Source organism: Apiospora aurea (assembly GCF_038362705.1).
Source record: "Apiospora aurea strain CBS 24483 chromosome Unknown utg000001l_segment0_segment0, whole genome shotgun sequence".
Taxonomy (NCBI): Eukaryota; Fungi; Ascomycota; class Sordariomycetes; order Amphisphaeriales; family Apiosporaceae; genus Apiospora; species Apiospora aurea.
The window spans coordinates 7491938-7514002 of NW_027117388.1; the positions used below are offsets into that span (position 1 = coordinate 7491938).

Genomic DNA, 22065 nt, shown 5'->3' on the forward strand with positions numbered 1-22065 from the left:
CAGCACTTCACTTGAATCTTATCAGCATGGAAAGAAGTGAATTGTTCTATCAAATCGAGATGAATAACTGCTGAACATGTCTCACGGCCTCAGTAATGGCCCTGAGCCAAACTTACAGGGGCTGCCTGCTTACTCACCAGTTTCTTCGGTCTATATGTCTCACCATACGGTTACCCTCCTTTTTACATTAGTTCCTGGTGCTAGACTTAGCACTAAAACACCACCTGTTGCTCTTTGAAAAGAACCATCCCATACAGCTGACAAGACAAGTTGAGCGGTCTGTTCTTGATCCAACTTTGCTCTGTAATTCGACGTATTCAATACATAGTCTAGCGCAGACAATCATCACTTCACCATCCATCCTGTTGAGTATGAAGTGGCTCAGAAACATCAATTAATTCAGACCTCTAAACCAGTTCTCCTGCCAATATAACATGTGCACCAGGCAAAGCTATCCAATCCTACGTATCGTACTGACCCATGGAGTGCCCATCCCTCGATTTCCACTCCAAGACATGACGTTCACTCTCAACCAACATACACTTGCGGTGTCCAATGGGGTCGCATTCCTGTTGGCCCTGACAGCTTCTAGTGAAAGTGACGGTGCCACATTTCGCTGTGACTGCGCCTTAACATTGTGATTGATGCACGACAATTGGTCATGTCATTGGTGGTGGGAAAAGCACCGCTTTTGAACAGTTAGGCTGCCAGTCATAAGATAGGGTCGTGTGGTAGGGATTACCTACCAGGCACCTGATCTGTGGTCATATGTAACATCGGCACTCACACTAATGCAAGCAAACCAATAACCAACAACAACAACGCCCTTGCATGACTTGGCGTTACCCCCACATCCGTCTTGCTCATGGGTAATTTATATCTATTACCGAGTTTCGAACCTCACTTTTCCACCGCAAAGGTTCGTTTACCGAGACTGCTTGTGTCGCTAGTCGCATATTTCTTCCTCATGGATGTCATCAACGTCGTTTCTCTGGCGTTATATGCCGGTTGCCGTTTTCTGGTCTATGTATGTCCTTGCAACTGCGTAGTTGCTTCCTACTGATGCGTTGTAACAGGTCGTTGTTCTCATAGGACATCGTTTCTACCTGCACCCTCTCAGCAAATACCCAGGCCCGGCTGTCGCGAAACTGCCAGATGCTTATGCTGGTATATACACCCTGTTCGGGTGCCTTCATCTGAGAACATACCTCGATCTACTGCAATACGGCCCCGTACTCCGCGCGGGCCCCAACAAGCTTGTCTTCAAGTCTATCGAGGCTCTGCGAGGTAAGTGACAACCCGTACAAATAAAGTGCGTCATCACGACTGTTCCGGAGCTTATGCCATCTGCCAAGATATCTACAACAACGACCGGGTTACCAAGTCTCATGTGTACCGGCTCACTGTGGCCTCCGGCAAGCCCAGTCTTTTCAATATCATCGACAGGCGCCACCACAGGGAGAAGCGCAAGCTCATCGGCCACGCCATTAGCGACAAGTCACTGCGAGCTTTCGAGCCGACCCTCGTAGAGCAGATCGACATATTCCTCCGCCAGCTGCTGGTAGCGTCGCGCCAGCCGCGCCCCGTGGAGCTCGTTGTTACTGGTTCGATATCGTTGACTGACGTCGATAAAAGCGGGAGACACGACAGCAACTGCTATAGCCGCTCTATTCTTCTATCTGTCCCGATATCCCGAAGCCTACCGGAAACTCGCCCAGGAGACCCGGGCCGCTTTCCAAAACGGTTCCGAGATCCGCAGCGGTCCCCAGCTTCACGGTTGCCGGTACCTCCGCGCCTGCATCGACGAGGCCTTGCGCATGACCCCGCCCGTGGCCGGCACGCTCTGGCGCGAGCCGTACGCCAACGAGTTCAGAGAGGAGCCGTTCGTGGTGGACGGGCACGTCATCCCGCCCGGCACCCAGGTCGGCGTCAGCATCTACGCCATTCACCATGAGCCCGAGTACTTCCCCAAGCCGTTCCTATTTCGACCGGAACACTGGCTGGAGTCAGATCCGGAGACACTGAAGCGGATGAACTTGGCGTTTTGCCCGTTCTCGACCGGCCCTCGCGGCTGTGCTGGCAAGTCTAGTAAGTCGCCTCGTTCACTCCCCCCGATATATTACATTGCCCCGACGATTCCCAGCGGATATCTGCTGTCTTATTGGGAGTAGGCTAACCAAGTACTCCTCAGTGGCCTATATGGAGTCTTCCCTGGTTATCGCCAAGACGCTTTGGTATTTCGATTTCAAAATTGCCGACGGAGACGTGGGCAGATCCGGAGAGGGAAGGGCCGGACGGACTGACGGCCGCGGGCGGGTGGACGAGTTTCAGATCTGGGACAGCTTCTGGTCGACTCATCTGGGTCCCAACCTCGTATTCGAGCCCCGCGGTGAACTGTGGAGGGAGATCGAGATGAAGGCGTAGATTGCGCACGGGGATATTTCTCGCCAAGTAGCAATGCTAGACCGATGAGCAAGAATGCATTGCATCCGCATGACCCGCAAGGACTCCCCGCAAGGTCACTGTTTATTTTATCTACTTGGGAACATCTTTGGTGTTGGCTATGCAATGCACAAGTCCCCCGGTGAAGTCAACCGCAACTGATCGCCATAATGTACGGCTCCACTCACCCCCTCGAGGTTACCGACAGTCCGGCTCGCTGGTTTCGGGGCGACTTTCACGCCCTTACATTGAGAGGAGTGGATTGCAACTCCAAGCAAGGGAAAGATCAACTGGCCTTGAACCAACAACCACTTATCCCTGCATTGATCGCTGTTTATCGTGTGATGCCGTCTGTCGGTTCACCCCCGCTACGTTTTTTGTCACGGAGTATCCCTCGACGGCTTTCCTACCCCGTCCCGTAGCTACCTACTTGCAATTCACCTCATCTACAGGAAACCCAAACCAACATGGCGCAAACACCAGCATACATCGAGTCCGTCGTCGCAGTGACGCCCGCTCCCGACCTGGGACGCGACGTCTACACCAACGCCAAGCCAGTGCAGCCGCCCCCCCATGTCTCTTCCCTCGCTTGAATGAACCAACAGCTACTAACATCACCCGCCCAAGCCCCCTCGACGTCCAAGCCGGCGCCCGCTCCCTCCGCGGCTCCATCCTCGTATCCCAGTCCATCTCCGCCGCCAGCGCCACGGTCCCGGCCTCCTCCCACCACGTCACCTCGAGCCAGTCCTCCTTCCTCCACCCCACCGCCGCCCGCGGCAAGCTGGTCTACCGCGTCGAGCGCACCGCCGACGGCCGCCGGTACGCCACCCGCACCGTGCGCGCGGAGCAGGGCGGGACCCTGGTCTACCTCGCCACGCTCTCTTTCCAGAACTACGGCGGCGGCGACAGCAGCAGCAGCGGCAACAACGTCCTGACCTACGGCCTCCCGATGCCGGACCTGGGCGGGTCGGGCCCGGACGACGTGGACAAGGACGCCATGCAGGCGATGCAGAGCGGCATGGTGGCCAGGGGCGGCTCGATCACGCAGATCCGCGCCGACGACAGTTCGCTGGACTGGCGCCCGCTCGGCCTCGAGATGGCCGAGGACCCGTCGCAGTTCCGGCTGCGGGGGTTCGTGCGCTCGCCGCACCCCCTCTCGGCCGCGGCGGGCCCCGCGGGGGCGCACCTGGCCGCGTTCGGCTTCGCGTCGGACGAGATGTCGGTCGGGCCCGCGCTGGCGGCCAGCCCGCGGCCCACGGCCCGCGGGTTCCAGAACGTCGCGCTGCTCGCCAGCCTGACGCACAACGTGTCGTTCCACGAGCCCGGGGCGCCGATCGACGACTGGGTCGTGCTGGAGCGGGATACCACGTGGGGCGCCCACGGGTGGGTGTTGACGTCGCAGCGGATGTGGGACTTGAAGAGTGGGCGTTTGGTCATGACGGTCTCACAGGAGGCTTTGATTTTGTTGAAGCCGAAGAAGGCGAAGATGTAGAGGTCGGGTCCATCACTTCGTGGAGAGGTTTCTGGGCAGGGTATGTTCCTCCATCCATTTCCATGGATCAATGAAGACTGATAAAGGCCGGAAGTGTAATATGTTGATACAGGAGTAAGATAACGGTTTGGGATAGCAGCGCCTAGGGTTATAGCCGAGAAGTGTTGAGAAAGGAATGACAAGTTCTCCGAGCTTCACCTTAATGATAAACACACCCAGTCAGTGGTGTCTCGCTTGGTAGTTGAATATTCCCGTCCATCACCCAAAGAGCCCAACCCCTTCACCTTAGATCTCCTCGCGCCAAAATCCAGCGATCCCAAGAGAGCCGACGCGCTCCTCCAACCGCACCCGTCCCACGACAGGAGAACCCTGGCTCATCGAGGCACGGCTCTCAGCATGACTTATGCGACCCTCGAGGGTCATAATCATACCTTGTCGTGCCGGTCCCCTGTATCGAGCTCGACGTGGCGGTGGTACCTTGCTGCCGAGTTGTCACGAGGATATTGCAGATGGGTCTGATGAATGTGTTCAGGGAGAACCGCCCGCGCCAAGCTCCTCCTTCCATTTTGCCCTTGCGGCAAAACCTGATGTTGGTGCGCCGAAGTCACATGTCCCCATGGCTATCTGCAACGCCGGAGATTGCAACATCAAACGGCACTGGGAGCTCGGCGGCAGCCTCTCCCTCGTCGGATGTGATGTTTACCCGTACTGAGACTTCGAAGTTTGGGATTTCGATGATGCCAAGGCTCAGTGCCTGCATCGTGAAGCCCAACAGCGCTGGTCTATCATTCTAGACGAGTCGCCAGCAAGGTGCCTCTCTAGGATCTCCGTCGCGACAGCTACGGCCGTCAATGAGGACACTCTAGATCTTAAAGGTACAGTTGTTATTAAAGGGTAAAGTAATAGCCATCATACAACTGCCAGGTCGTATGGGTGAGGGTAATACACAAGCATCGGCTGCGCGTATGGCCATGCACCCCCGCTCGAACGTGAACTGCCGAATCCCCAAGTGCGGAGATTGAGGCATAGGCAGAGAGAACATACCAAGAATATTTGGTCGCATGAGGGGTCCAATGTGAGTTGGTTGCATTACTAATTCTGAAGCGTGACGCGCCGCCGTCGGGAACACAGCGGGCTCTCAATTCGCAAAAGGGGCAAAAGTCGGATCAAAGCCCGACATCTTATCGGTGCTCAATTGAGAATCCTCCAATTACACATCGATGAATTGATTCAGAAAGACGCGAACCCGGGGGTTGTGAAGTGCAAATGGGCAAAGGGGGCCATGGTGTCATATGCCGTGGGATCACGCAACCGTTGGAGTAATATCGCAATCGGGGGGGGCCAGCGTGCGGGGGTCCCGATCACGACATCGCCGCCGGCGCCATCCGGAGATCGGTCTCGGCTTGGTGAACGATAAGAAGTACTAGAATCTTATTTATAAATTCGGATTTGTTTGCATCCTAGGCCAGTCTTTCCTCTTCAACACCGAGTCTCAGTTGCAATACCAACCGTCAAGATGCCGCACGCCACGCAAATCTCGCAATACTCCCACGTCCCGGAGACGAAAGAGGATCTCGACTGGGCAGACCGTACGTCACTAATCGCTTTCCCCTTGCAAATTGCGAAAAGCCCATCGTGCCAGTACGGGGCAAAACAGCTAACACTTACTTAATACCCAACCCACAGTCGCCAACATCGACCTCTCCACCTACGGCACCGACGAAGGCAACGCCGCGCTCGCCCAGCAGCTCATCGAGGCCGTCCGCACGAAAGGCTTCTTTTTACGTCACCAACTTCGGTATTCCCCAAGAAAAGGTCGACCGGCAGTTCGCCCTCGGCCAGGCCTTTTACGAGCTGCCGCTCGAGGAGAAGCTCAAGTATGTCCCGGATCTGGATAATGGGGAGTACAACGGGTACCGGCCGGCAGGAAGGCGGGCGCTGAGCGGGGGCTGAAGGATAAGGTCGAGGTGTGGAATATGGCGAGTGAGTTGGATCCCCGCCGGGCCGCGGTATCTCCATAGTAGGAGTGACAGAAGAACTGACAATTTCGCTTTTAGCCAACGACGGCCACATCACCCAGCCCGTGCCAGACCTACTGAAGGAGCACATCGACGAGATCGAAACCTTTGCCGAGGTACACACACCACTTCACCCAACTCTCCTCAGGAACTTTTATACTAATACACATCGTACCCCAGTCCCTCTACGAAAAAGTCCTCAACCCCCTCAACCACCTCATCGCCCTCGCCCTCGAGCTGCCCCCCCGACTTCTTCACCAAGCTGCACCGCTGGGACGCGCACGACGAGTCGCACCTGCGCTACATGAAGTACGGCAAGTTCTCCTCCGCCGAGATCACCAAGCTCGACGACGGCCTCTGGTCCGGCGGGCACACCGATCTGGGGACCATCACCCTGCTCTTCCGCCAGCCCGTCGCCGCGCTGCAGATCCGCGAGCACGAGACGGGCCAGTGGAAGTGGGCCAAGCCCCTGGACGGGAGCTTGACGGTCAACACGTGCGATGCGCTAAGTTTCCTGACGGGCGGGTATATCAAGTCGACTATTCACAGAGTGAGCACTTTCTATCTCTACCTACCTATGGACCTATGACATCTGCGCAATCTTCCCCAATACCAAAAGGATTTCCACAATAATAACTGACCCCCACTGCAGGTCGCCCTCCCCCCGCCGACCAGCGCCACGTCGACCGCCTCGGCCTCCTTTACTTCTCCCGCCCCCAGAACGACGTCGTCCTCAAGACCATCGACTCCCCCGTCCTCCAGCGCGCGGGCTTCACCCAGAACGAGTTCGAAGCGGGCGGGCACCCCGTGCCCACAATGGGTGGTCAGTATTGCTTTCCTTTGCGTCCGACATATTGAGAGCTAACCCCTGACTTTTCCTCAGAATTCACCCAGCGGAAACAGAAATGGCAGCAAGCCAAAGCCAAGGACCACCAATACGCCAAGGACGGCGAGGAGATCGTGCCCGGCTTCAAGGGGCAATACTTCAAGTAGATGCGCAACATGTTGTTTACTCGATGTTAGGGGTCACTATTTCGTTTATCATGATGGTTAGCAAGCACCACATTTTACTACTTGCGTGTACAGGCAATTACAGAAGCCAGAATGGGCAATTATCTCAAGTTATCTAATTTCACTTCCGACATGTGATCGGTCGTCTCATCAATGAACGTGAATTCTTCGTTCTTTGGATTCGCCTGCTTGGCTTGCACTACCAATCTAGTTACTGAATGGCACCCCTCTTGCGTCCACCCGAAGTAGCAGTCCTATGTCAAACGGCATAGGCGCGCGGGCAGCAGTAACTGTCCAAAACCCCGCGCGTCCGCAAAGGTGAAGACCAAGAGGGGTAAAAGTCTCAAACGAGGGACTTGCGAATGGAATACACACTTTAGGTCTCGACAGTTGGTTGAGACCAGATTCGGCACCATGACGAACACCAAGCTTTACAGCTAGGTCGGGCACAGCGCGGGGCATTTCCGTGCGCATAGCCAACGGCGAACCCGTCTTATAGGGGGATGTACCACCTCACGGGGTTAGTACTAGACCGGGGTCCGCTCAGTCACCGCGCCCAATCATGTCCGCCCACAGTTTGCGGACCGTCCTGCGGGGCACCCTCTTCTCGTAGAGAGGCTTGTGCTCCTCATTGACGTCGTGGTCGTCCTCGTAGTCGACGTGGACAAAGGCTCGCTCCACGTCCGACAGGCCCTCGAGCTTCCTCTGCAGAGCCTGGCTGACGTCGTGGGAGATCTCGAGGGGAGTGTAGCGGTCCATGATGATGTCGACCTCGACGTAGAAGTTCTGGCCAGCGTGGTAGGCGCGGCACTAGGAAACTGTCAGCTGGGACCTCGGCTTGCATTAGGAAAACGTAATCAAAACTCACAGTATCAACCTTGAGAATGCGGTCGTCGAACGTGATGGTCAAGTAGATCAGGCGCGAGATGTAATCCGGCGGCGCCGTCTTGCCAACCAAGAGCCAGACCTGCTCAAACGCGTTGGAGACCCAGGAGAACAGGATGAGCAGCGCAATCAGGATGGCGCCAATGGGATCCAGATACCAAACGAATCGCTCACCGACGACGGCCATGATGAGACCGAAGGTGTTGACGGCAATATCGTTGCGGTGGTCGACCTGCAGGTGTCGGTCAGATTCCAACCGACCAGAGTTGGGAATATCAACAACTTACGAAGAAGACATGGACCGACGCATGCTTGCGGTAGGCGAAGCAGTAGAGCATGAGAGTGGCCTTGGCGACGATGGCGACGCAGACGCAGACCATGGGCACGACATGCAGCTGCTCCGAGGAGTCGGTGTGGCCATTGCCAAGCGTGCGGCCGGATTCAATCTACTACTCGTCAGCAAAGGACAGGAAACTCGAAGTTGGGGGGTGACTTACGAGTAGCTCGATGGCAACACAAGTCATCAATGCACAGAAAATAATGATTCCCATGGTCTCAATGCGCGTGCGGCCCTGGAAACGAATGAGTATTAGTAAGGCTGATCTCCAGACACGGCATGGCAAACCTGTCGTTACTTACCACCGGGTAATCGTAGATGGATGCGCGGGCGGCCATCCGAGAAGTGATGAGCATGACGCAGGACGAGACCAGATCCATCTATCGCTAGTCAGCAAACGTGCATCGATTGACCTAATTAGGTGTGTAAACTTACAAAGGCATCAGCAGCCGTGGCAAACAGCTATCACGTCGCGCACGAGTTAGCAAGCAGTTTCATCTCGCGGCAAGCGCAACTGTCCCTCGCATCATGGTGGAGCCTACCGAAAGCGACCCCGTAGAAACAGCGGCGTAGAGTTGGATGACAAAGAGGCAGAAGTTGACGGTGAACGAGGCGTTGATGGCGAACTTGATCTTGGGGCCGAGGCGCGCGTCCTCCTCGACCTGGAGGCGCTCCTCGTCGTCGACGCCGAGGTAGTGGTTGATGAGCTTGTTCTGGTTGCGGTAGAACTTGCGGAGCTCGCGCTTGTTGGCCTTGGGGTACTCGATCTGCAGCTGCTTCAGGGTGACATCGTCGCGGCGGTGGCGGCCGATGTCGAGCGGGTCGGCGAGGCCATTGCCGAATTCCAAAGCACTTGGGGAAACCGGAGCGGCGGCCGACTCCTGTTCTTGTTTCTGGACGTCGCCGTTGGCGGCAGTGATAGCAGCAGCTGTAGCAGCGTGGTTGGCGGTGGTGCTACCGTCGACTTTGGCGTCGCTGGTGCTGGCAGCTGCAGCCGGACCCACCGGCTGGACACCTCCTGTCGCGTCGGACATTATGCGATGCAAGGTCCGAAGGTCACGTCACGTGCTGGGCCCAGGGTTTAACACTGCCGGCAACCGTTTGTCAATCTGGGGAAGAGAATCGGACGCGATAATAGGGCTGCGTGCGATCCGGGGCGTCGTCTTGGCGGATTGGCTAGTCAGGTCGGATCAGAACAAGAGAAAGCCAAGGTGGTGACAAGACAAAAGGGGGCAGGAAAGTCTTGTCTAAATACATCCCAAGACCTTGGGTTTGCTGGGGGGCCCGACGGGGGGATAAGCAAAGAACCGAATCCAAAGGAGGGAGCCAAGAGCGTTGCCCCGCCCAGATGCGAGATTGCCATTTTGGATTTTTTGCTTGGATTGCTTGCTTCGCGGGCGGGCTGATAGGGGAGGAGGGAGGAGTACGAGTTCGGAGCCTGCAGTCAGATGTACCTACACCTACAAAACATGAAGTAAAGGGGGCGGCCCAGAAGTCTAGGAAGTCCAGTGGAAGTCCAGTGGAAGCCCAGAACACGTCCATTGTCCCCACCGAAAGATTGGCTGCTGGCGATAACCCACTGGCCGCGGTACCAAGAATGCGTGCTGTTGCATACGTCAGTACGTCAATGACTCGTCAATACTTGCCCACGCCAAAAGTCGCCAGAGTCCCAACGCCAGCCCTCCCGCGCATGGCCCAGCCTGCAACGTCGATTGGTCCACTGCGAGTGCTGCAGACAAAACTCCCCAGAAAACCCAGCTTAGATGATGTGCATGCGACGACACGCTGCCATCTGATCTACTGCCAGGTTGGCTGCCCAGCTGAATGGGTTTTGGGTTTGGGGTTTGGGGTTTCCCTGCTGCCATGCACCTGCTACGGGTCGCTCGCTGCCTGGCTGCCTTGGTCAGTGAAGCAGTCGACATGTCGGTTACGATGGACCTACGGCAGCGATCCGGAGTAATTACTTATCTGATCAATTCAATCTGAGGGTTGGATTCGCGTCCATTTCACACACAGATGGGGTCCGAGTGCCCTGGCCTTTTCCTTATCGATCCTTCCAACCACCAGCCACTCACAGCGGCTCTGATTGCGGTTTTCCCCCTGATTTTCCCATTTTCCTTGCTGGCGCCGGCAAGTGAGACACACCATCGGCCCACCCCCGCTAGCCCCGATTGGCTCCCGTGAGATCGTGCTGACGGCCCAAAGTCTCCGAGCTGCTAACCAGGTACGCACCTAGTTGTAACGGTCAAGGAAGAGGGCTCCCATTTGATTTGATTTGGTTGACAGACTCTCTCTCACCTATGCAGTCAGTGTGCACAACTTGCACACCGCCATCCAAGACAGCCTGCTCCGAGACACCCGTCACTGGCCCTCGACAGGGTTGGGTTTCCTCAGGCCATCTCACCGACTCCCTTCTGGCAACTTTGCATCCTCCCCCGCACCTGAGCACTCCATTCTGCCAGTCTCGTGAGCATCACATCACGACTATATCTGCGCCTCTTATTACCTTGCAAACATGCCAATACCTGGCCATCCGATCGTCGCCAGACTATAGATTTTGAGCTCTGTCTTTTGTGAAGCAGAACACTTCTATCTTTTTTTTCCTAAATCAACCGTCTGTTATCGGTAATCTTATCTGACACAACCCGTCGTACGTCTGGTGACACCACATGCTATCGCTCTTCGTTTACAGTATTATGTAATTTCATCCGTCGTTGCGACATATTACAAAAGACCAGGTATCCCAACCTTTGCAGCTAGGGTCTTGTAGGCGCGCATAGGATCATCCTAATTTGAGGGCACCTTAAAGTGGCAGAAAAACTGTCAGCCATGGGTATCGTCGCATGTCTCATCCGTCCAAGCTCAGGGTCACGACAACAAATCTCAGCGATGTCGGCCAGGTAGATTTCAGACTGTAAGTGTGGCCCTGTTGCTCTAGTAGCACGCAGGAACAGAATATCAGAAAAACCGAAAACACCATAACAAACAAAACTTATTGGATCAAGTTACTGTCTATCTGCGAAATCCCGTCGGCCATAAAGCAATACATAGAGCAAGCAGCATCTTCTTCGAAACCTCGCCTTCTAACTTGCAGTTGTAATCATCTCACACGAGACCAAGATCACCACTCTCATCATCGCTATCAAGCTTAACCATATTATCAGTCAACTTGGGGAAAGGACGGGTTGCTGCTGGGAAAGACCGCCAGTGTATGTATGGAATCCACGACATCCATGTTGCGCAAGAGGGCCGCTGATGCAATTCTCGGTCCGGCCACCTGAAAGAGACTGCTGCAACATGCATCTGTGGGCTGACTTGCATGCTCCATTGGAAGTACTGCTATGGTGTCGCCACCAGAGGACTGAACTACGGGCCACACTGAGGGCCATATTGAGGACCGAACTGAGGTCTGTACTGAGGACTGTACTGCGGACTGTACTGCGGATTGTACTGAGGGCCATTCTGAGGACCGAATTGAGGACTATACTGAGGACCATACTGAGCCGTCTGCCACGGTGCAGTTTGCCATGGTGCAGTCTGCCACGGTGCCATTGGAGGACCGGACTGTTGACCAAAAGGCGGACCGAAAGAAGTTCTTTGGCAGGGTATTGTTTGAAAACCGAACTGTTGACCAAAATACGGTCTCTGCATTGGATTCATCGGTTGGGCGTTGTAGGCAACGGCCACCCTGCTGTTCTTCGGTCTCTTGGAAGACTTCTCATCCTGCGCGCGCGATCGCTTGACACCGATAACTGGAGTCGGAGGAACGGACTTGGCCTCCTTGTTCAAACGCGCCTGCAGGAGTTCGCCGCCATTGAGGATATTACAAGCGTCGAAGTTCAAGGGTAGGTAGTCGGGCTCGACGCGAAAGTCCTCGTATCCGTACAGCGGGCCGTACAGGGACCAAAGACGCTCCAGGTATGTTGTCTCCACGCCTTTAGCAGTTTTCCGGCGCATCTTGACGTCTCCCAGTTTCGCAGTGAACTTGATCTGGGCCTTGATGACGAAGGTGAGATGGACGGCGATCTGGAGCTTCATGCCCACCTCGGCTGCGAAGTCGAGGGGTTGTTGGCCACTCTGTCCGGCTTCCTTGCCCTTATCCAGATCGGTCCTCAACGAAAGGATCTTCTTCTGCTTCTTGTCGATGTGGCTGATGAGCTCCAACAATCTGCGCTCGGTATTCTCCAACCCTTTGGGAACCTGTCGACACACGTCAGCATGCTGCGTTCGAGCGAGAAACCACGTATGACGAGAGGGTTCTTACGTTAATTGCGGGCACGACAGGCTCCTTGTTCTGGACATTGACGCCGCTGCTAGCCCAGAATTCCCTGATGGTGGGCTGCCCAGGCGACTTGCACACGGCTTTAGCGTTGACTTCATTCGTTGATCGGCAAGCAGACGGCACGGTCCCGCCATCTCGGGATGCACGAGAAGCCATCAACACGGTCGCATGAATTGGTCAGACCAAGATGAGATAGGATACCGAGAGGACGGAGGGGTCAAGATGGAGAAAAGAAGTGCAGTCGAGGAGTCCTGGCTGGCAAAAAAGGTTCAGTGTTCTAGTCTCGTTTCAAAAGTCGACTGACATTAAGAAGGAAGTAGCAAGAAGGCACCTGCCAGATGACATAGACCGGGACAGGAAGCAACATGGAGTAAACAGTGGAAGTACTTACCAACAAGATATTCTTCACATCGGGTAGGTAGCTTCGCCATTGTGGTTTGCGGTGGTGCTGACACCATGAATCGACTTGCGGGGGTCCCTGGCGAGAGCATATAGCCGGCCAGATATTGTCGATTGACAGGTGGGTTTTGTGAGATCTCGAAAGGGAGGCTATCAAACACATCAAATGGGCGCCGACACCGTGGAGCCGAAGCAGCAATTCACATCGCTAACAGTCAGTGAATGAAGCCCCACCCTCCAGCGCAGCTCTCCTGAAAGGTGCTGAAATCAGCTTATCAAAATCGCTCGTTCAGGTGCCTGTTTGCCTGAAGCACCTGCTAATGCTTCCCTTGGAGCACTGTGCAGCCGTGAGCTGGACATTGAACTGTTCATCTCCCTCGACTTTGGGCTTTCTTTCTCCCCGAGGCATCCCAGAGCTTGTTGATCATTTCTCGCGATATCACGCGGCCTTCGTCCTGCCCAAGGCTGTACACATCGACCTCCGCCTCAACCTCCGCCCCGATCTCCTCTAAGCCCACTCCGCGAAACACCAGGGCCGCTTGGCCGTTCGGGGTAGCCCGCACCGCATCCTTGAGCTCCGAGATCAGAGCCGGGAGTCTACGCAGGGCCTCTTGTTTGTAGTTCCCACGGCTCCAGTGTGCCACTCTTCGCCGTACATCGACCATTTGCATCCGGGTGATTTCGCCATCGGCAAGCCGACCCAGGAGCAGATGGCTGGCGCAACCAGCCCACAGTTTCGGCAACAGCTGCATCCAAGCGAAACTGCCCGGGAATCTACCATGCGGTCTAGCATTCGGTCGCTCGCTGCTCTTGATCTCGACTGCATGTTTCTGATCTGTCAAGTGGCCCCGGACGCCCACCACGGCTGCCGAGCTGCCCTCACGCGCAGGTATGCTACTATCCCCCGCTGAACCCGAGCCAGGGGCTGCTGAGAACTCACACGCCTAAGGCTCAGTTGTTGCATCAGCTTCACAGTAAACCACGCATTCCAGAGGTCCCAGCCGGTACCGCAGCACGCGCCAGTGAGTGTGGCTGCCCTCCAGCCCATTCCGCTAGCTGGACGTCGCCTCCTCGAACTGTAGGCCCAGACTTGCGCGTATGGTTCGGTTATGGGTACCCACGCTATTTTCTTTTAGCTACCTATTTAACTTATAAATAGGAATGTGTAACTAATAATATTTATAAGTAACCTATAGGTATTATATTTTACGGTAGGTAACCTATAAATTACCCACGCTTTTTAAGAAAAGAAATATATATTTTAAAATAAAATAAATAAATAAAAGAATATTTTAAAAACTATAATTAACGTAGTTTATTATTATATAACGTATATTACTTAGTAACGTACTTTAATTTAATTCTAATATAATTAAACTTTAACGCGTAATACTTTTATAACTATAATACTTAATTAATCTTAAAGAAATCGGATAGTTTTAATAATTTAAGCGATACGAAACGAACCGAATTAAATAAATTAAAAAGTAATAATAAAGACTTATAATATACTTAAATTAACTTTACGTTATTAAATTTACGGCCGAACTTTAAAACGCGAAATCCGACCGAAACGACGTAAAATAAATCTAATTAAAGAGGAGGTACTTCGTAAATATATAATTAATCTAGATATTCGAAGGATGCCTCCCGATCTCGCTAATATAAAAAATATGGCTAATCTCTTTATCGCGTCGGTAAATACTAGGTTAAACGCTTTATCGACCGTAACCCGGACTTAAAAACTAAAATAAATTGTTAGTACGATTACTAAAAAGCTTTTTACGAGAATTCCAAAGTTATTTCTGCCTAGTTTACGCTAATCGCGAATATAAAAGCGAAATACGGAATTATCGACGAAGATATTTAAAATTTCGACGAAACCGGCTTTATAATAAATATAATCGGGTTAATACTTATCGTAATACGCGCCGAGCGGCGTAAAAAAGCGAAGTCGGTTTAGCTTAGTAATCGTGAATAAGTAACGGCGATTAAATATATTAATTTATAAAGCTAATATATTCCGCCGTTCTTAATTATTTAAAATTAATATTACTTCGCGAACTAGTCCCGTAAAACCGATTTACCGGGTAATTAAATAATTAAGCCGACTTTTAATAGTTAGACTAATAACGAAATAAGCTTAAATTGGATTAAGTATTTCGATAAATATATTAAATCGTAAACGAAAAGTCGTTACCGCTTTCTAATTCTCGACGGCTACGAGAACTATATTTCGGCCGAATTCAAAGTATACTGCCAGGATAACGATATTATTATTATTAATATACCTCCTTATTTATTATATTTACTCTAACTTTTCGATATAATACTTTATTCGCTTTTAAAACGTGTTTATTCGAAAAAATCGAGTTATTTATTAAAGCTTTTATAAATTATATTACTAAACTCGAGTTCTTTATCGCCTTTAAAGCCGCGTATTTTACTATTTTTACGGAAGTTAATATTAAATCTAGATTCAACGTATTTAATTTAATACCTTATAACCTTAACGAAATAATTAATAAATTAAATATGCGTCTCCGGACGCTTATACTTAACCCATCCCGTCTAAGGACGGCCAGTACCTACGACCTTTAAACGCCGTTCAACCCTTAATAAATAACTAAATATTCTATTTATATTAAAAAAAGGGTGTTTACCTATTAAAGAAGCTTTTCAACGCCGATTTTAGATACGGTAGACTAAATAGCGAAGGGTATAACCAAAATAGTTTATAAAATAACCCTTATACGCGATAAAATATATATATTAAAAGAGGTTAATTTAACACTTTTTAAACGCCGAAGAACTAAAAAGTCGCGAATCTAGTTTAAAAAAGCCCTTACTATTAAAGAATTTTAACAGCTACAGAACGAAAAAGTAAAAAAGGAAGCGTTTAACGCCTAATAAAAATAAAAATAAGGGTTCGTCGAAGCGGAAAGCGATCAATAAAAAGCGCTATAATATTTACGGCGAAACAGGTTATAATATGCGAATATATAAAAAGGATATAAAATTAAATAAAAAATCGGATAACGAGTAGTTTTAATTAATTTTAAGCGTTGTAATTAAATTAATTTATATAAAAAGGTCGAGAAGTGGAAAAGGTGCGTCGCCAAGTGATATGCGTCGCGTAGTGGTAAACCACGTTAGTTATAAATATAAAGGTAAAATATAGGATCGTTAATAAAAACATTTAAAATTTCGATAAAACCGGCTTTATAATAAGCATAATCAGGTTAACACTCGTTGTAATACGCGCCGAGCGGCGTAGAAAGGCGAAGTCGATTTAGTTTAATAATCGGGAATAAGTAACGGTAATTAAATATATTAATTCGTAGGGCTAATATATTCCGCCGTTTTTAATCGTTTAAGGTTAATATTACCTCGCGAATTAATCCCGTAAAACCGATTTACCAGGCGATTAAATAATTAAGCCGACTTTTAATAGCTAGACTAATAACGAAATAAGCCTAAACTGGATTAAGCATTTCGATAAATATATTAAATCGAAAACGAAAAGTCGTTACCGCCTTTTAATTCTCGACGGCTACGAGAACTATATTTCGGCCGAATTCGAGGTATATTATTAAAATAATAATATTATTATTATTAATATACTTCTTTATTTATCCTATTTATTTTAACGTAATCCACGGTCTAATTAAATATACGGTCTAATTAAACACTTTTTTTTAATTCCGTATAACTTATATTTCATGCCTTATATTTTTACTACTCACGATGGTAAATTAATGGAAAAAGAACGATATATAATTAACGCTTTAAGCGTTTTAAAAAAACCTTAAATTACGCGTATAAGCCGTAATGCGAATATATAATATTTCCTATATAATTTTACGTTATCGGCGTCGCGGTGATATTTTATAACGAGATACGTAGTTATTAATATAAAAGTTTACGAATTTCGAAGAGTAATTAATCGTATAATATATAATTAATTTAAATTCGCGATCGTTTTCGCCTCGAATAAATAGTATTAAAAATATAGCGAATCGATTACTTAATTTACGCGATGCGGGATGCGTCGGCGTTAATTAGGCCTTTAATTTCGTACGACGATAACTAGATTTCCGGACGCGTTTTAACCGAAAAATCGATTATTAAAGAGTTTTTTACGAAGATCTCGACGCGTATTACGCGTAGTTTATTTTTATACGGAATATAATTAATAAATATAAAATTTAAAAAATATATATATATAATTTCAACGAAACCGGGTTTCTTATAAACTAAATCTTGTTCGAAATAATCGTAACTACCTCCGATCGACGCGAAAGGCCTAAGGTAGTATAATAAGGGAACCGGAAATAAGTTATAGTGATATAAGGCGTCGAATTATACGGTTACGCTATTTTTTTATATATTATTTTTATCGGGAAAACGTACCTTTTTTCCTAGTACGAAAACAGCTTATTACTAAAAAGCTAAGTAATCGTAATTATTAAAAATAACTAGATTACGAATAAAAAAAGTGAGGACTAAATTCGATATTTTAATAAATATACGAAGTTTCGTACGAAGGGTGCTTACCGCTTATTAATTTTTAACGGTTATAAGAATTATTACTCGATAGTTTTTAAATTTTATAATAAAGAAAACTCGATTATTATACTTTATATATTTTTTTATTTATTGTATAAGCTCTAGATTTTTAATATTAACTGTTTTTATACATTAAAAAAGGCGTACGGGAAAGAAATTAAAGGTTTTATACGGGCGCATATTAAAATGTAACCCTTACTGCCTGCCCCCCCCTTTCACTGACCCCCTTAAAATAGATGTAAAAATCAATAATAACAGTAATAGATAAGTTAATTAAGTAATACACACTGCATTTTAAGGTTTGTTTCGGCTCGTGCGCACTATAATAGAGTTACCCTCACCACCAGCTCGATTTATATTAATTTCCACCACTTTACCGGCGCCTTTTTTCGGCTTTTTCCTTGGCCGACCTTCCCGAATATCCCTTTAAACCTTCTTAATGTTTAATATGTAAACAAAGCTTTTATTAGGGTCCTCGTTAACCTTTCTCTTTTTTTAAACTCTTATTTTCTCTAGATTTACCTTTAAACCGGCTTTTTCCTACTTTAACCGGCTAATCCGGGCCGTTAAATTATTAACACTTTTGCCAAGCTTCGTTTATAGCTACCTCCTAGTGGCATTAGAGTGTATCACCTCTTTATTAAGTACCGCTATTGCTAAATTTTTAACTTACCGGCTAGTCCTAAATATCACTACTTACCCTAGCCCCTTTTAAATAGGCCGGCGTGCATCCTCGGCTTTATTAATGTTATCAATAGCTCGAAATATAGCAGCTTTTTTAAGCCTATTATTTATCGGCTTATTTATATTAATTAGCCAAAGCTTTAATATTAATTAACTATTAATAATAGTGCTAAGGGTAAAGGCAACTTTTCGAGCTTTATTTTAAACGCGAAAGAAGTTTCTTTTTTTAACGTAGCTATTATTAGTAATGGCGCACGTTAAATTGAGCTCCTTTCGAAACCTCTTTTTTAATACCTTAAAATAATTAATATTTAAAGGCTAAAGAATATAGCTACTATATAATTGTAAATAAAAGAGCTAAACCTTAGCTTTTAAGGCCGTTAATATAAAGTCCTCGTTAATATAATTACCGTGGCCGTTTAAAATTAATAACCTTTATTACTCGGGGTTATTAAGCTAAGTAAGGGGGATGAACATTTTTTTTAGCCACTTTAAAGTAATAGGGTTAAAAGTTTACCTTTTAAGGGAAGCCTTAAAGGCCTAGCTTTTATAGGGGCAATTAATCTTATCGTTATCCTAAGGGAACTATTATTATTATACCGATTAACCTTTAAAAATAATTAAAAGAGGTAAAAACTCTTCGAGAGTACTAATATACTTTAAAATAATTACTTATTCGCGGTTAATAACGTTATTACGTATTAACGATTTATAAGCGGTAAGTTTAATTATTATAATACCTTCCTTTATTGTTATCGTAGTTTTTACTTTATCGGCGTTAAATCTAAATTAAGGGGGTATACTATTAATAATAATAGTATTAAGCTAATTAAAGAACCCTTATATAGCCCCGTTTAATGTGTATATAAAACGCCGGAAATTTATCGCTTTAGCACGCATAGTCTTAAGGGCCGGATAACGTTTTAAAAAACAGTGCACTCATCGTTTACCGATAAAGTGATCAACCCCTTTTATAAAGAGGATACGCTAAGCGTATATATGAAATAGCCGGTGCGTTAGTACGTAGCTTAAATGTTACAACCCGGCCCAACTACGCGACCAAGACCCACTTACGGCACGGGCTTACAATGCCCCGAAACACACCTAAGCCCGATAACAGCCAAACCTACCGGTCAGCGTTAACGCCCCGCTTACGATAACGGACCCACCAACGATAACCGTTATTAAATAGTACGCCCAGGATAAAATAACGATAACAGTACTAAATAACCGGTAACGAATAGCTAATACAGGATAAACAGGGTAAATAGGATAATTATCGGAGGTTACGTAAAAATAAAATATAGATATATTAAATTATAACTATTTAACATAATCTAGCTAAAATATAAATATATTAAATTATAAATATCTAATATAATTTAAAAAAAACTAAATATACCGGATTACGGATATCCAGCGCGATCTAGGAATCGGTAAAAAAAGATTAAATATATAAACCACGAACCTTTCTTATATATTTTATATAAACACTCTCTATTTTAGCGATTAATTTAAGTATTAATTTAACCTATTAGTAAAGTATATTACCTTAACGGACCTATTGCGTTTTCACGCTAAGTTCTACGATTAAATTGAAATATTACCATTGTATTAGAAGACCAGGCCTTTTATACGCCTAAGTACTTTCTCGTCTTAGCTAATATAAACCTAGCACGTCTACGAGGTTTCTTTAAACCCCAATAGCCGTTCATTACATTAAACTAGCCTAAAAAAAACCTTATTTAACTAAAAAGGTCTCTTTAATAGGGGTAAATAACTATAAAGCCTTATATTTCTCTTTTTTATTAAAGTTTTCCTTAATTCGGTTACAAAAAGTGCCCCTGTTAACGTTATAATCTTTAGCCGCACAATTAATGTTTCCGCTAACCAGCACGGCCTGGACCGCCTACGCAATGCGAGCTTCTTTAGTTATATTAGTGGTGGTGAAAAAAGGAAAAAAAGAGGAAGAGATTAATCTACTTTAATTAATAAACGAGTGAGATTTAACCCCTTTATATACTATTATTATTGCTCAGGGGCTCTAAAATTATTTGAAATCAAGAGGGGTCAATTAAAGGGGGGGCAGCTAGTAGGGGTTACATCTTACCTATATTTTAAAAGAAGACTTTTTACTAGCGTTTTTAAAAGCGTTCCAGGCGACTTTTACCGTTTTAAATATATAAGGAAGCTTTCGAGGGACCGGACTCGTTCCGTACGATCCGGAATATATTATTTTATAATTAAATATAAAACTACGTACTTTAATACCTCCGGGGACGTCTTCCGGCTTACCTATTCCTTAAAAAATTAAAAACTTTAAATAACCCGATTAAGGCTTAATTTTAAACCGAATACGTTCGAAACCGTATTATACGGCATTAAAATAGCTTTTCGACGTCGATTTTAATTAAACTTAACTAAATTACGAAAATTATAACGTAAATAATATACCGGCTCGCTTTTTTAAAAAGTAAAATAACCGCATTACGAAAAGCAAATAAAATACTTAGCCGGCGCCGCTGTACGAAAAAAAAACGGCTATAAAATAAAGGATTATTTCGTATATAAACTAAAAAAAACTTGCAGTTTTAAAAGAACGTTAATAAATAATTATAAAATAAATCGCGCCGAAATAATAGTCGTATAAAAAAGCTTAAAACGCGCCCGCGACGCTATAAAATTTACGGGGAGCCCGGGTATAATACGCGTACTTATTAAAATAATATAAAAGTATTTAAAGAGGAGGATTCCGATTAATTTTAATATATTAAATACGTTATGGTAGAATTAATTTATATTTCGTTATACGAGGCCTTAAAAAGTTTTTAATTAAACCGTGTATTTAATTAAACCGTGAATTACGTTAATCTCTTAATATAATACTTTATTTATTTTTAAAACGTATTTATTTAAAAGAAATCGAGCTATTTATTAAAGCTTCTATAAATTATATTATTACCTTTAAAGCCGCGTATTTTATTATTTTTACGGAAGTTAATATTAAATCTAGATTTAACGTATTTAATTTAATACCTTATAACCTTAACGAGGTAATTAATAAGCTAAATATACGTCTCCGGACGCCTATATTTAACTTATCTCGTTTAGGGACGGCTAATACTTACGACCTTTAAACGTTATTTAACCTTTAATAAATAATTAAACACTTTATTTATATTACAAAGAGGGTGTTTACTTATTAAAAAAACTTTTTAATACCGATTTTAAATATAATAAATTAAATAATGAAAGGTATAATTAAACTTTAATGCGTAATATTTTTTATAATTATAATGCTTAATTAATCTTAAAAAGATCGGATAGTTTTAATAATTTAAGCGATACGAAACGGACCGAATTAAATAAATTAAAGAATAGTAATAAAAACTTATAATATACCCGAATTAATTTTACGTTATTAAATTTACGGCCGAACTTTAAAACGCGAAATCCGACCGAAACGACGTAAAATAAATTTAATTAAAAAGGAGGTATTTCGTAAATATATAATTAATTTAAATATTCGAGGGATACCTCCCGATTTCGTTAATATAAAAAATATAGCTAATTTTTTTACCGCGTCGCGCGGCGGCGATCGCGTCGGTAAATATTAAATTAGGCGCTTTATCGATTATAATTTAAACTTAAAAATTAAAATAAATCGTCGGTACGATTATTAAAGGGCTTTTTATAAAGATTTTAAAGTTATTTTTACTTGGTTTATATTAATTATAAATATAAAGGCAAAATACGAGATCGTTAATAAAGATATTTAGAATTTTAACGAGACCGGTTTTATAATAAATATAATCGGGTTAATACTCGTCGTAATACGCGCCGAACGGCGTAAAAAAGCGAAATCGGTTTAGTTTAATAATTAGGAATAAGTAACGGTGATTAAATATATTAATTCGTAGGGCTAGTATATTCCGCCGTTTTTAAT

At 46.2% G+C, this 22065-nt stretch overlaps 6 protein-coding genes across 6 annotated transcripts; 4 read left to right on the top strand and 2 right to left on the bottom strand.

Moving 5' to 3' along the window:
• Positions 1 to 967: 967 nt before the first annotated feature.
• Positions 968 to 2424, top strand: PG986_002297 (cytochrome P450; the record flags this gene model as incomplete). The annotated part of the gene is made up of 5 exons (XM_066838519.1): positions 968 to 1027; positions 1077 to 1287; positions 1356 to 1604; positions 1663 to 2088; positions 2144 to 2424. 5 exons carry the CDS (start codon positions 968 to 970, stop codon positions 2422 to 2424), a joined length of 1227 nt encoding a protein of 408 aa, XP_066707412.1.
• A 485-nt stretch (positions 2425 to 2909) lies between these two features.
• PG986_002298 (uncharacterized protein) lies at positions 2910 to 3934 on the top strand (the record flags this gene model as incomplete). Its single annotated transcript, XM_066838520.1, has 2 exons — positions 2910 to 2995; positions 3070 to 3934. 2 exons carry the CDS (start codon positions 2910 to 2912, stop codon positions 3932 to 3934), a joined length of 951 nt encoding a protein of 316 aa, XP_066707413.1.
• Positions 3935 to 5450: 1516 nt separating this feature from the next.
• On the top strand, positions 5451 to 6945 carry PG986_002299 (uncharacterized protein; the record flags this gene model as incomplete). The annotated part of the gene is made up of 8 exons (XM_066838521.1): positions 5451 to 5523; positions 5621 to 5694; positions 5750 to 5811; positions 5862 to 5917; positions 5992 to 6068; positions 6133 to 6502; positions 6605 to 6775; positions 6836 to 6945. 8 exons carry the CDS (start codon positions 5451 to 5453, stop codon positions 6943 to 6945), a joined length of 993 nt encoding a protein of 330 aa, XP_066707414.1.
• Positions 6946 to 7506: 561 nt separating this feature from the next.
• Positions 7507 to 9219, bottom strand: PG986_002300 (uncharacterized protein; the record flags this gene model as incomplete). Its single annotated transcript, XM_066838522.1, has 7 exons — positions 7507 to 7773; positions 7832 to 8080; positions 8136 to 8294; positions 8346 to 8420; positions 8488 to 8565; positions 8621 to 8647; positions 8728 to 9219. 7 exons carry the CDS (start codon positions 9217 to 9219, stop codon positions 7507 to 7509), a joined length of 1347 nt encoding a protein of 448 aa, XP_066707415.1.
• A 2493-nt stretch (positions 9220 to 11712) lies between these two features.
• PG986_002301 (uncharacterized protein) lies at positions 11713 to 12454 on the top strand (the record flags this gene model as incomplete). The annotated part of the gene is made up of 2 exons (XM_066838523.1): positions 11713 to 11790; positions 12158 to 12454. 2 exons carry the CDS (start codon positions 11713 to 11715, stop codon positions 12452 to 12454), a joined length of 375 nt encoding a protein of 124 aa, XP_066707416.1.
• Positions 12455 to 13234: 780 nt separating this feature from the next.
• On the bottom strand, positions 13235 to 13914 carry PG986_002302 (uncharacterized protein; the record flags this gene model as incomplete). The annotated part of the gene is made up of 2 exons (XM_066838524.1): positions 13235 to 13744; positions 13807 to 13914. The coding sequence occupies 2 exons, from the start codon at positions 13912 to 13914 to the stop codon at positions 13235 to 13237; spliced, it is 618 nt and encodes a 205-aa protein (XP_066707417.1).
• Between the last annotated feature and the right edge of the window lie 8151 nt (positions 13915 to 22065).